The sequence below is a fragment of the Oncorhynchus mykiss genome, chromosome 2, assembly GCF_013265735.2.
Source record: "Oncorhynchus mykiss isolate Arlee chromosome 2, USDA_OmykA_1.1, whole genome shotgun sequence".
NCBI lineage: Eukaryota > Metazoa > Chordata > Actinopteri > Salmoniformes > Salmonidae > Oncorhynchus > Oncorhynchus mykiss.
Window position 1 is genome coordinate 56,527,060 of NC_048566.1, and position 14,713 is coordinate 56,541,772.

General features: G+C 41.1%; 1 protein-coding gene across 1 annotated transcript; it reads right to left on the bottom strand.

The window, feature by feature from the left end:
- Positions 1-594: 594 nt before the first annotated feature.
- On the bottom strand, positions 595-14,475 carry LOC110492158 (tripartite motif-containing protein 16). Its single transcript, XM_021566219.2, has 6 exons — positions 13,797-14,475; positions 11,396-11,491; positions 10,967-11,200; positions 4,511-4,670; positions 2,847-2,894; positions 595-1,725 (listed from the first exon to the last, which is right to left on the bottom strand). The coding sequence occupies exons 1-6, from the start codon at positions 14,391-14,393 to the stop codon at positions 1,202-1,204; spliced, it is 1,659 nt and encodes a 552-aa protein (XP_021421894.2). The 5' UTR covers positions 14,394-14,475; the 3' UTR covers positions 595-1,201.
- Positions 14,476-14,713: the final 238 nt, after the last annotated feature.

Genomic DNA, 14,713 nt, shown 5'->3' on the forward strand with positions numbered 1-14,713 from the left:
GCCTAGAACTGGCCCTAGTGATTGAGAGAGTGAGATCAGGTAAAGTTCTGGAGATGAAGGAATACAGGTACTGTATGTGCAACTTTAGTTAGACCCGTATGGCGTATCAATACCATTTAGAATCTGTCCCAGTTCAATGAGAGGATGTCTAAACACGAATGGGGGAATGTCAGCCATGAAGTATTCCAATGACAGTGATCTGAAATATACACTGTATTCCCAATGTAGTGCACTACTATTGACCTGGTCAGAAGTGGGTGTCATTTGGGACAGAGCCAGTAACTCTCCTGTGTATGAAAATCTTTTGTCTTCTTTATCGTTATCTCCTCCCCTCCTCTATCAGCACACCACAAACCAGCTTCAACACAGTCCATTTAAAAGTCAAATACATACCTCGGAATACTATTACTATAGTGTTTGTTAATGTAATCTGTTAATGTCAGACATAAACATACAAACAACTGTGAGGTACGGGTGAAACGCAGTATTTTAACGTTTCAGGAACTTGCTTATCCAATTGGAAAAGACATTTGACAATCCAAATCATGACCTTGTTTTTTGTTGAATTTATTTCCCAACACCAGAATTTTTTTAATTTTTATCACTGAACAATAGAAGGCCTAACTTAATCTATTCCTAACTCGGGATAGTTGATTGACGATACATCTACAACATATTAGCACAATATATTGACTGGCAAGTCAAGATATTTGCAGTTTTTTATTGTTTGGTCAGTAGCACCATCTGCTGGATAGGTTTAATGTTGCGCCTGAAAATTATGGGTGCATAAAATATGCCAAATTTAGAACGGGTTTCCCAGACAGCTCCATTGAACATGCTTTTAAGTCTAGTACTGGGCTTAATCTGTGTCCGGGAAACCATCCCAAATAGTTTAGTTAGCAAGTAAGTGAAACTACCTATTCCATGCCACTGAGAAAAATTGCATAGAGACCGATAACCAATAGAAAACGTATCAATGGCGCTCAATGCAAACCAATATACATCAAAAACATACACCATGGTGAATATACAAGATTAAAACATTCCATTTGATAGAATATAAATACATTACATTTTTATTAATTACATCTCTGAAGATCTAATCAGTCCGATGAAGTAACTGCAGAAAAAAAACTAAGCCGAATGAAGCATCACATATGGGGACTGTCACCACCAGCATGACTAGTATCTATGTGGGCCCCTACCACAGTTTACACAGCTCAGCAGTATCATTAGCTCCATAGAGACGAAACCCAGGATAGAGGGGCTGAGGAAATGTGGTGTGGACTTTGTGGAGGAGGGTCATTGTGTCAGAGATGCTGTAGAAGGACAGAGTACCTGCCTTGTGATCCAGGTACACTCCCACTCTGGAGGACCAAGGGCCCGGTACATTAGTCACAACATTATTGTGTATGAAACGATAACCACCCGTAGAGCACCCTAAACTCCAGGACTTGTCATTGGATCCGAATGCATGACCTGCCCTTGTTCTGCTGATGTCTTTATATGAGACTGCTGTATGTACCCAGTGCCCACTCCACTCCACCTCCCAGTAACAGCATCCAGACAGACCCTCTCTACACAGAACCTGGTAGTAGTTGGTGAACCTGTCTGGATGGTTAGGATATGATTGGGCTTGATCTGTAAAGGTGACCTTTCTCTTCCCTTCAGTCAGAAAGAGTTCTTCACATGCTGTGTTTGGGTCCAGTGTGAGCTGACAGGAATCTGGGAGAAGAGCAGAGTTTAGTACAAGTTGTCAAATAATGTATCCACAATGTAAAAAAAAAAATCCTGTCTTTTTTCAGTAATTTACTGGCAGCACAGTAGCCAGTAGGTTACTGTAGAGTTACAGGAAAAGCTTTTTTTGGTGCTACAAAAATACAGTATGGGTTGGTACTGCAATATAGTAAATGATTGGCAGCACAGTAGCCAGTAGGTTGCTGTATTCTGTGGCTGTACCCATTTCCAACAATGCACCATAATTTTTCAGTATGCTGCAGTAAATGAACAGCAAAACAGTTAATACAGTACTTTATTGTAAAATTACAGCAATTGCTAACAGTGTAGCTGAATGTCATTGAGCCCCCATAATGTATTGCTTTTACAGTACTGTAACAAAGAATTCCAGTAGCTAATTTAAGATTTTTAGCTGTACATTTTCACCAATTTGTTACAGTGTACCCGGTCTTTGATTATAGCAGAGCAGAGATCAAAGGAGCAAGACAATGAATCAGATAGCTGCAGTACCCAGTCTTTGACTATATCCACTATTGCTATAGTATATATTCCTATCTCAGGGTTTGTGAGGAGTGTCCGTATAAAATAGCATTAGTGATAGAGATAGCATCAACTGAGATTACACCAATCAGATTAAAACAGTAACTACATTAATATTGAGGTCTATTGAACTTGACCAGTTCTGCACACACACACACACACACACACACACACACACACACACTCTCTTCTGCGCTAAACTATGCCATTAGCTTTTCTTTGCTGCTTAATATTGCTGCCGCGGTAACATTGCTGCTACCCGCTATACATTGTCTGTTTTCTGCTAGTCTCAACACCACCCCAGCCTCCACCTGTTTGTTTCTGCTATTTGTTCCTGTCAGGGGGATTGGTATATATCTCGCTCACTGCCTGTGGTTGATTGATAATGGTAATAATGGTACTCATTGATATGGCATCGAGGCATCCCCTGAAGTAGCATTGCCTAATGCCAAGACCAAATCTATTGTCATCTGTTTTCGAAATCTATTGTCATCTGTTTACTAACAAATGGTTAAACGAATGAGGGTTTCCTGTCTGAACTGTTAGTTGCTTTGAATAAAGAGACTCACATTGTAAGAACTGTTCTCTGGTCTTGGGCTCTGTAGGCAAAACATCCACTACAGACAAACAAACACATTCACAGAGAGAGGGAATGTTATCGTCATACCATATTGCACATGTACAGTGCATTGTTGTGTTACAGCCTTATTCTAAAATGTATTTTATAGTTTTTTTCCCCCCTCAATCTAAACACAATACCCCATAATGACAAAGCAAAAACAGATTCTTTTTTAAAAATGTATAAAAAAAAACAAATATTACATTTGCATCAGTATTCAGACCGTTTCCTTAAGACTTTGTTAAAGCACTTTTGGCAGCGATTACAACCTCGAGTCCTCTTAGGTATGACGCTACAAGCTTGGGACTTTCTCTTATTCTTCTCTGCAGATCCTCTCAACCTCTGTCAGGTTGGATGGGGAGTGTCGCTGCACAGCTATTTTCAGGTCTCTCCAGAAATGTTCGATCTGGTTCAAGTCCGGGCTCTGGCTAGGCCACTCAAGGACATTCAGAGATTGTCCCGAAGCCACTCCTGCGTTGTCTTGGCTGTGTGCTTAGGGTCATTGTCCTGTTGGAAGGTGAACCTTCGACCCACTCTGATCTCCTGAATGCTCTGGAGCAGGTTTTCATCAAGGATCTATCTGTCTTTTGCTCTGTTTATCTTTCCCTCAATCCTGACTAGTCTCCCAGTCCCTGCTGCTGAAAACCCTACCCACAGCATGATGCTGCCACCACTATGTTTCACCGTAGAGATGGTGCCAGGTTTCCTCCAGACGTGACGCTTGGTATTCAGTTCAATCTTGGTTTCATCAGACCAGAGAATCTTGTTTCTCATGGTCTGAGAGTTCATTAGGTGCCTTTTGGCAAACTCTAAGTGGGCTGTCATGTGCCTTTTACTGAGGAGGGGCTTCCGTCTGGCCACTCTACCGTAAAGGCCTGATCTGAAGGTTCTCCTTTTGGAAGGTTATCACATCTCCACAGAGGAACTCTGGAGCTCTGTCAGAGTGAACATCGGGTTCTTGGTCACCTCCCTGAGGTAATCAGTTTGGCCAGGCGGCCAGTTCTTGGAAGAGTCTTGGTGGTTCCAAACTTCTTCCACTTAAGAATGATGGAGGCCACTGTGTTCTTGGGGACCTTTAATAATGCAGAACTTTCCCCAGATCTTTGCCTCGACACTATACTGTCTCGGAGCTCTATGGACAATTCTTTCGACCCCATGGCTTGGTTTTTGCTCTGACATGCACTGTCAACTGTGGGACCTTATATAGACAGGTGTGTGCCATTCCAAATCATGTCCAATCAATTGAATTTATCAGAGGTGGACTCCAAACAAATTGTAGAAACATCTCAAGGATGATCCATGGAAACGGTATGCACCTGAGGTCAATTTCCTGTCTCATAGCAAAGGGTCTGAATATTTATGTAAATAAGGTATTTCTGTTTTTTATAATAAATTAACAAAAATGTGTAAACACCTGTTTTCGCTCTGTCATTATGTGGTATTGTGTGTAGATTGATGAGGATTATTTTTATTTAACCCATTTTAGAATAAGGCTGTAACGTAACAAAATGTGGAAAAAGTCAAGGGGTCTGAATACTTTCCGAATGCACTGTATATGAATTGTAGGGAACTTTCAGTGATCTAAAGTTGATGTTTTTATTATTTTCAACGTACCTGTAGTCGAGATCTTGGTCCATTCTCTTTTAAGGAAGTATTCTAGTTTCTCTCTCAGCTCAGACACAGTCTTACTCACATATCCAAAGTACTGAAGAGGACGGACAGTGATGCTGGGTAAGTCTGAAGAAACACTCAGACTGGAGAGAGACTGATAACTCTGGGGAGTCAGACAAACGGACAAATAATTGAGAGTTTCATCCATTCTACACTGATGTGTCACATGTAAAGTTGAAGTCGGAAGTTTACATACACTTAGGTTGGAGTCATAAAAACTCATTTTTCAACCACTCCGCAAAATTCTTAGGGCTGCAATCCCGTTAACGGGATTGATATGACAACAGCCAGTGAAAGTGCAGAGCTCCAAATTCAAACAACAGAAATATCAATTAAAATTCCTCAAACATACAGTGGGGCAAAAAAGTATTTAGTCAACCACCAATTGTGCAAGTTCTCCCACTTAAAAAGATGAGAGAGGCCTGTAATTTTCATCATAGGTACACTTCACCTATGACAGACAAAATTAGAAAAAAAATCCAGAAAGTCACATTGTAGGATTTTTAATTAATTTATTTGCAAATTATGGTGGAAAATAAGTATTTGGTCAATAACAAAAGTTTATGTCAATACTTTGTTATATAATCTTTGTTGGCAATGACAGAGGTGAAACGTTTTCTGTAAGTCTTCACAAGGTTTTCACACACTGTTGCTGGTATTTTGGCCCATTCCTCCATGCAGATCTCCTCTAGAGCAGTGATGTTTTGGGGCTGTTGCTGGGCAACACAGACTTTCAGCTCCCTCCAAAGATTTTCTATGGGGTTGAGATCTGGAAACTGGCTAGGCCACTCCAGGACCTTGAAATGCTTCTTACGAAGCCACTCCTTCGTTGCCCGGGCGGTGTGTTTGGGATCATTGTCATGCTGAAAGACCCAACCACGTTTCATCTTCAATGCCCTTGCTGATGGAAGGAGGTTTTCACTCAAAATCTCACGATACATGGCCCCATTCATTCTTTCCTTTACACGGATCAGTTGTCCTGGTCCCTTTGCAGAAAAACAGCCCCAAAGCATGATGTTTCCACCCCCATGCTTCACAGTAGGTATGGTGTTCTTTGGATGCAACTCAGCATTCTTTGTCCTCCAAACACGACGACTTGAGTTTTTACCAAAAAGTTATATTTTGGTTTCATCTGACCATATGACATTCTCCCAATCTTCTTCTGGATCATCCAAATGCTCTCTAGCAAACTTCAGACGGGCCTGGACATGTACTGGCTTAAGCAGGGGGACACGTCTGGCACTGCAGGATTTGAGTCCCTGGCGGCGTAGTGTGTTACTGATGGTAGGCTTTGTTACTTTGGTCCCAGCTCTCTGCAGGTCATTCACTAGGTCCCCCCGTGTGGTTCTGGGATTTTTGCTCACCGTTCTTGTGATCATTTTGACCCCATGGGGTGAGATCTTGCGTGGAGCCCCAGATCGAGGGAGATTATCAGTGGTCTTGTATGTCTTCCATTTCCTAATAATTGCTCCCGCAGTTGATTTCTTCAAACCAAGCTGCTTACCTATTGCAGATTCAGTCTTCCCAGCCTGGTGCAGGTCTACAATTTTGTTTCTGGTGTCCAGCTCGTTGGTCTTGGCCATAGTGGAGTTTGGACTGTGACTGTTTGAGGTTGTGGACAGGTGTCTTTTATACTGATAACAAGTTCAAACAGGTGCCATTAATACAGGTAACGAGTGGAGGACAGAGGAGCCTCTTAAAGAAGAAGTTACAAGTCTGTGAGAGCCAGAAATCTTGCTTGTTTGTAGGTGACCAAATACTTATTTTCCACCATAATTTGCAAATAAATTAATAAAAAATCCTACAATGTGACTTTCTGGATTTTTTTTCTCATTTTGTCTGTCATAGTTGAAGTGTACCTATGATGAAAATTCCAGGCCTCTCTCATCTTTTTAAGTAGGAGAACTTGCACAATTGGTGACTGACTAAATACTTTTTTGCCCCACTGTACATGTATCTTATACCATTTTAAAGGTAATATTGTTGTTAATCCCACCAAATTGTCTGATTTCAAATAGGCTTTACAGCGAAAGCATCACAAACGATTATGTTAGGTCAGAGCCAAGCCACAGAAAAACAGCCATTTTTCCAGCCAAAGAGAGGAGTCACAAAAAGCACAAATATACAGTGCCTTGCGAAAGTATTCGGCCCCCTTGAACTTTGCGACCTTTTGCCACATTTCAGGCTTCAAACATAAAGATATAAAACTGTATTTTTTTGTGAAGAATCAACAACAAGTGGGACACAATCATGAAGTGGAACGACATTTATTGGATATTTCAAACTTTTTTAACAAATCAAAAACTGAAAAATTGGGCGTGCAAAATTATTCAGCCCCCTTAAGTTAATACTTTGTAGCGCCACCTTTTTCTGCGATTACAGCTGTAAGTCGCTTGGGGTATGTCTCTATCAGTTTTGCACATCGAGAGACTGACATTTTTTCCCATTCCTCCTTGCAAAACAGCTCGAGCTCAGGGAGGTTGGATGGAGAGCATTTGTGAACAGCAGTTTTCAGTTCTTTCCACAGATTCTCGATTGGATTCAGGTCTGGACTTTGACTTGGCCATTCTAACACCTGGATATGTTTATTTTTGAACCATTCCATTGTAGATTTTGCTTTATGTTTTGGATCATTGTCTTGTTGGAAGACAAATCTCCGTCCCAGTCTCAGGTCTTTTGCAGACTCCATCAGGTTTTCTTCCAGAATGGTCCTGTATTTGGCTCCATCCATCTTCCCATCAATTTTAACCATCTTCCCTGTCCCTGCTGAAGAAAAGCAGGCCCAAACCATGATGCTGCCACCACCATGTTTGACAGTGGGGATGGTGTGTTCAGCTGTGTTGCTTTTACGCCAAACATAACGTTTTGCATTGTTGCCAAAAAGTTACATTTTGGTTTCATCTGACCAGAGCACCTTCTTCCACATGTTTGGTGTGTCTCCCAGGTGGCTTGTGGCAAACTTTAAACGACACTTTTTATGGATATCTTTAAGAAATGGCTTTCTTCTTGCCACTCTTCCATAAAGGCCAGATTTGTGCAATATACGACTGATTGTTGTCCTATGGACAGAGTCTCCCACCTCAGCTGTAGATCTCTGCAGTTCATCCAGAGTGATCATGGGCCTCTTGGCTGCATCTCTGATCAGTCTTCTCCTTGTATGAGCTGAAAGTTTAGAGGGACGGCCAGGTCTTGGTAGATTTGCAGTGGTCTGATACTCCTTCCATTTCAATATTATCGCTTGCACAGTGCTCCTTGGGATGTTTAAAGCTTGGGAAATCTTTTTGTATCCAAATCCGGCTTTAAACTTCTTCACAACAGTATCTCGGACCTGTCTGGTGTGTTCCTTGTTCTTCATGATGCTCTCTGCGCTTTTAACGGACCTCTGAGACTATCACAGTGCAGGTGCATTTATACGGAGACTTGATTACACACAGGTGGATTGTATTTATCATCATTAGTCATTTAGGTCAACATTGGATCATTCAGAGATCCTCACTGAACTTCTGGAGAGAGTTTGCTGCACTGAAAGTAAAGGGGCTGCATAATTTTGCACGCCCAATTTTTCAGTTTTTGATTTGTTAAAAAAGTTTGAAATATCCAATAAATGTCGTTCCACTTTATGATTGTTTCCCACTTGTTGTTGATTCTTCACAAAACAATACAGTTTTATATCTTTATGTTTGAAGCCTGAAATGTGGCAAAAGGTCGCAAAGTTCAAGGGGGCCGAATACTTTCGCAAGGCACTGTAGATAAAATTAATCACTAACCATTGATGATCTTCCTCAGATGACACTTATAGGACTTCATGTTACACAATACATGTATGTTTTGTTCGATAAAGTGCATATTTATATAAAAAAAATCTCAGTATACATTGGCACGTTATGTTCACTAGTTTCAAAAAGATCTGGTGATATTGCAGAGAGCCACGTCATTTTACAGAATTACTCATTATAAATGTAGATGAAAATACAATTGTTAGACATGGAAATATAGATACACTTCTCCTTAATGCAACCGCTGTGTCAGATTTCAAAAAAGCTTTTACGGAAGAAGCAAACCATGCAATAATCTGAGAACGGCGCTCAGAAAACAAATAGAAATCCACCATGTTGGAGTCAACAGAAATCAGAAATAACTTTATAAATATTCACTTACCTTTGATGATCTTCATCGGAATGCACTCCCAGGAACAAATCCAAAGTCATGAAGCGCGTTCCCTAGTTGCAGACGAAATGTCAAAAAGTTCCGTTACCGTCTGTAGAAACATGTCAAACGATGTATGGAATCAATCTTTAGGATGTTTTTAACATAAAACTTCAATAATATTCCAACCGGAGAATTTCTTTGTCTTCAGAAAAGCAAAGGAACGCAGCTACCTCTCATGTGAAATGCGTGACCAGCGTGTGACTGCTGGCAGACCTCTGACTCATTCCTCTCTCATTCGGTCCCACTTCACAGTAGAATCCTCAAACAAGTTTCTAAAGACGGTTGACATCTAGTGGAAGCCTTAGGAAGTGCAACATAACCAATATCCCACTGTGTATTCAATAGGGGCTGGGTTGAAAATCGACCAACCTCAGATTTCCCACTTCCTGTTTTGATTTCTTCTCAGGTTTTTGCCTGCCATATGAGTTCTGTTATACTCACAGACATCTTTCAAACAGTTTTAGAAACTTCAGAATGTTTTCTAGCCAATACTAATAGTAATATGCATATATTAGCAACTGGGACTGAGGAGCAGGCAGTTTACCCAGGGCAACTTTGGGCACCTTTCATCCAAGCTACTCAATATTGCCCCTGCAGCCATAAGAAGTTATTAACAAACTATCGTTTTGGCAAGTCGGTTAGGACATCTACGTTGTGTATGACAAGTAATTGTTCCAACAATTGTTTACAGACAGATTATTTCACTTATAATTCACTGTATCACAATTCCAGTGGGTCACAAATGTGCATACACTAAGTTGACTCTGCCTTCAAACAGCTTGGAAAATTCCAGAAAAAGATGTCTTGGCTTTCGAAGCTTATGTTAGGCTAATTGACATTATTTGAGGCAATTGGAGGTGTACCTGTGGATGCATTTCAAGGCCTACCTTCAAACTCAGTGCCTCTTTGCTTGACATCATGGGAAAATCAAAAGAAATCAGCCGAGACCCCAGGAAAATAATTGTAGACCTCCACAAGTCTGGTTAATCTTTTGGAGAAATTTCCAAATGCCTGAAAGTACCACGTTCATCTGTACAAACAATAGTACGCAAGTATAAACACCATGGGACCACGCAGCCGTCATACTGCTCAGGAAGGAGACGCGTTCTGTCTCTTAGAGATGAACGTACTTTGGTGCAAAAAGTGCAAATCTATCCCAGAACAACAGCAAAGGACCTTGTGAAGATGCTGTAGGAAACAGGTAGAAAAGTGTCTAAATCCACAGTAAAACGAGTCCTATATCGACATAACCTGAAAGGCCACTCAGCAAGGAAGAAGCCACTGCTCCAAAACCGCCATATAAAAAGCCAGACTACGGTTTGCAACTGCACATGGGGACAAAGATCGTACTTTTTGGAGAAAGGTCCTCTGGTCTGATGAAACAAAAATAGAACTGTTTGGCCATAATGACCATAGTAATGTTTGGAGGAAAAAGGGGGAGGCTTGCAAGCTGAAGAGCACCATCCCAACCGTGAAGCACGGGGGTGGCAGCATCATGTTGTGGGGGTGCTTTGCTGCAGGAGGGATTGGTGCACTTCACAAAATAGATGGCATCATGAGGTTGGAAAATTATGTGGATATATTGAAGCAACATCTCAAGACATCAGTCAGGAAGTTAAAGCTTGGTCGCAAATGGGTCTTCTAAATGGACAATGACCCCAAATATACTTCCAAAGTTGTGGCAAAATGGCTTAAGGACAACAAAGTCAAGGCATTCGAGTGGCCATCACAAAGCCCTGACCTCATTCCTATAGAACATTTGTGGGCTGAACTGAAAAGGCATGTGCGAGCAAGGAGGCCTACAAACCTGACTCAGTTACACCAGTTCCATCAGGAGGAATGGGCCAAAATTCACCCAACTTATTGTGGGAAGCTTGTGGAAGGCTACCCAAAACGTTTGACCCAAGTTAAAAATTTTAAAGGCAATGCTACCAAATACTAATTGAGTGTATATAAACTTCTGACCCACTGGGAATGTGATGAAAGAAATACAAGCTGAAATAAATCATTCTCTCTACTATTATTCTGACATTTCACATTCTTAAAATAAAGTGGTGATCCTAACTGACCTAAGACAAGGAATTTTTACTCGGATTTAATGTCAGGAATTGTGAAAAACTGAGTTTAAAGGTATTTGGCTAAGGTGTATGTAAACTTCTGACTTCAACTGTATCAAGGCAATATAGTTACCTGCAGGAAATGGATGTGGTCCTCTGTGTGTGAGAGCTGGTCCAGCTCAGCGTTTCTCTTCCTCAGCTCAGCTATCTCCTGCTTCAGTTGCTCCAGAAGTCCTTCAGCTTGACTCGCTTGAACCTTCTCTTGGGCTCTGATCAGCTCCTTCACTTCGGAGCACCTTCTCTCAATGGAGCGTATCAGCTGAGTAAAGATCTTCTCAGTGTCATCCACTGCTGCCTGTGCAGAGTGCTTTTAGGACAGAGAGAGAGAGAAGAGAAGGCTTCATGTTAAACAGTCTATTCTCTCTTTAACTAGGAGCCCAGACAGCCTGTTCCCCACAGTTGGGATCAGTGAGTTCGGAGAGGGGTCTCTCTCTCTCTCTCTCTCTCTCTCTCTCTCTCTCTCCGAGAGATGTGAAAAGGTGCATCTCTGGTCAATACTCACCTTGAGAGACTCCACAGCCTGTTGGAGCTCCTTCAACTCCTTCTCTCTCTTCTGGACTCTCTGCTGGACCTTCTGCTGACTCATCCCCAGTTGCTTCTGTGGAAAGTCACTATTCAATGAGTTATCAAGCTTTATTTGTCCAGTAGTTCCACTAACACAGTAATGAGACATAGGGCCCATAGAGAGTAAGGTCTAAAATAATGACGAAATACCTTTGCAATATGATAATTGATATGTTGCTATGTAAACCTACATGTATCAAGTAGTTTACACTGAACTTTGGAGTCATGAAAGGGCATATTCTGAATGATAATGGTGTTTGGCTTGAGAAAATGTTGATACATTTGGGGCATCTAGGTTAAAGTAATTATGTACTACATCATACTTTTCGTATTATATGGTAATTTCCATGTAAAATTACCCATGAGCACCAGCATGTGAAGTTCATAGGAGCATATCAAATTGGGTGTCAAATGAAAGCTAAGAGTATATTTTTGGGAAATTAAGGCATAGATACATTTTCCATCTTAAAAATGAGGCACATGTTTCCATCCACAGTTTTTATGCGAGTAAAGTCATGCTATATACAAAAATGTATCACAACAGCTTTGAAGGAAACAGGAAGTTTCCGTCCAATTTTATAAATGCCGACAGAACATTTCTTTGTTAGACATGGTGGGAGGGATCTTTTTGTGTCGGTAAAATGTATTACGCTAGACATTGTGGAAATGCCTTTAAGCGCAAATATTTATATAACAATCATCCAATTGGGAGTCACGCGATGGCATGGTGTGTGGTCCTCCAACTAGGACTCGGGAAACCATGAAGTTTATTAGGCTACAGATTAAATAAATTATTATGAACTTCACAGGGTCGTGGAAGTGCACACATTTCCAAGGTCACTGTATGTCAACAAGTCAGTTTGGTGGATCCACACCACTGGTGGAAAAATGTGCATATTTTCTTCATGCATATTTTTTAAATATTTGCATGAGAATCTGTTGCCAATTGGATGGAAACCTAGCAACTAATGGCTTTGATTTCTGGTCAAACTGATGGAAAAGGGGTTATTAGACAACATCTACCAGAAAAAAAGTCTTAAAAGGTATTAGAAATACATCAATTACAGACCCCTGCCAATTAATATTAACACTTATTTTTCGTTTGGATAAATTATTTGCCTTCTGTAAATTTAAGAAACATTGCCTTGTAATTCCGTTACCAAAAACCCACATATTTTTAAAAGCCCCGTGCATGATGGAGCTTTGGCCTGGTGACATTACCAGGTGGTAAATTCGTTAATAGACCAATTAGAAAGAGTTCCAAAGATCTCTGCCAATAACAGCTAGTTTTCCCCTCCCCACTGAGACCAATCCCAGACAGTCCAAGCTAAATTCTTGCTTGAGAAATGTATCTTCGCTAAGAAGCTATTTGTTTCTTTTAGACCATTTTAATAGAAAACAATCATGATTTGGCGTTGAAAAAACAACAACATCTGCGTTGAAGCTTTAACGGCAGACGCACTGCAAGGACGACTGTCGCCAGGAAATGTCCCGCCATCACAGGATCCTTCTGAGCCGGTGTAGGGACCTGACTAAAACAGAAAAGCAAGCTGATTTAGTTTAATTAACATTAAATTATTATTTTTGTTTTTTACCCGCTTTTTTTCATTTGTTGAACTTCATTATCCACCTGTACAGTAGGTGGCGGAATGCACATATAATTGTTGCGAATGCCATTATACCAAAAATGGGGAAGACGACTAGTTTTCATGCAATTTCTTTCACTTGAGAAAGACTGCGGCAAACATCTTAGTGAGATGTAAAATTGCGCACCGAACACCTCCTCTGCAAGAAATGTGCAAATGAATTACGGATTTCTTGCGTTATCTTAGATTAATTCAGACTATTTTGAGAAAGTGTACTGGTTTACGGCATCTCGAGGGACAAACGGTAACATTGCGTTTTTCAAGCGTAGGTATGTTAAGGGGATATGCGAGCGCAGACGTTCACTTCGCCTAGCCGAACCTATGTATGCGGAAGAGTGTGCAAAGCTGTCATCAATGCAAAGGGCGGCTACTTTGAAGAATCTCAACTAGAAAAATCTATTTGGATTTGTTTAACCTTTTTGGGTTACTACATGATTCCATATGTGTTATTTCATAGTTTTGATGTCTTCACCATTATTCTACAATGTAGAAAATAGTAAAAATAGAGAAAAACCCTTGAATGAGTAGGTGTGTCCCAACTTCTGACTGGTACTTTATATTCTCACAGTTTGTGTTACTTCTGCTGTGGGTCAATTATATTTCAAATATATATCATTCAAACAGACTTAGTTCCTACTGTATCTTTAAGTCTTTGTTCATCAGACAGTCACCAACATGTTGAACAGGTCCTACCTGTTTCTCAGTTCTCTCTGCTGCAGCTGACACTGTATCATGGCCTTTATGTACATCCATCACACACAGCATACAGATACACTGCTGATGTGTACGACAGTAAAACTCCAGCAGTTTGTCATGATGAGAGCAGATCTTCTCCTGTAGTCGAGCTGTGGCTTTAATCAATTTGTGCTTCTTAAAGGCAGGAACTTCATAGTGAGGTTGGAGGTGAGTCTCACAGTAAGAGGCCAAACACGCCAGACAGGACATGAGGGCTTTCTGCTTTCTGGTCCCAGTGCAGAAATCACACGCCACATCTCCAGGTCCAGCATAGCACAGAGTAGGAGGGGTAGCAGCCTGGAGTACTGTCTTCTTCAGTTTCTCAACTACCTCAGCCAACATGTTATTTTTCCTCAGAGTAGGCCTTGGAGTGAAGGTCTGTCTGCACTGGGGACAGCTATAGACCCCTTTCAGAACATTCTTATCCCAGCAGTCCTCAATACACCTCCAACAGTAACTGTGTCCACAGGCAGTAGTGACTGGCTCCTTCAGTAGATCCAGACAGACAGAACAACAGAACTGGTCCTGATCCAGGAGAACTCCTTGCTGAGCCATTTGGACTGTTGTTCACTCTCACACAGACAGATACTCAGATCAGCTTTGTTTTCTCAGGAGAGAGTTTGTGGGAGGGAGAGGGACTTCCTGGTTCTGGCCAGAGGGGTGGGGTTAGAAAGAGAGAGAGAGAACTGGGGCGCGTTCAGCAGGACGCAACGTTTTAGAACATTCAGATAGAAATATGTTATGTAGAATTAACATGCCACTCCGACATGTAGAATAAGAAATCACTTCGGCTCTATTTGTGTATTTCTATCTGCAATGTTCAAGAACATTTTGCAACTGAACGTGGCCCTGCAGGCAACTTCAAGAGAGAAACA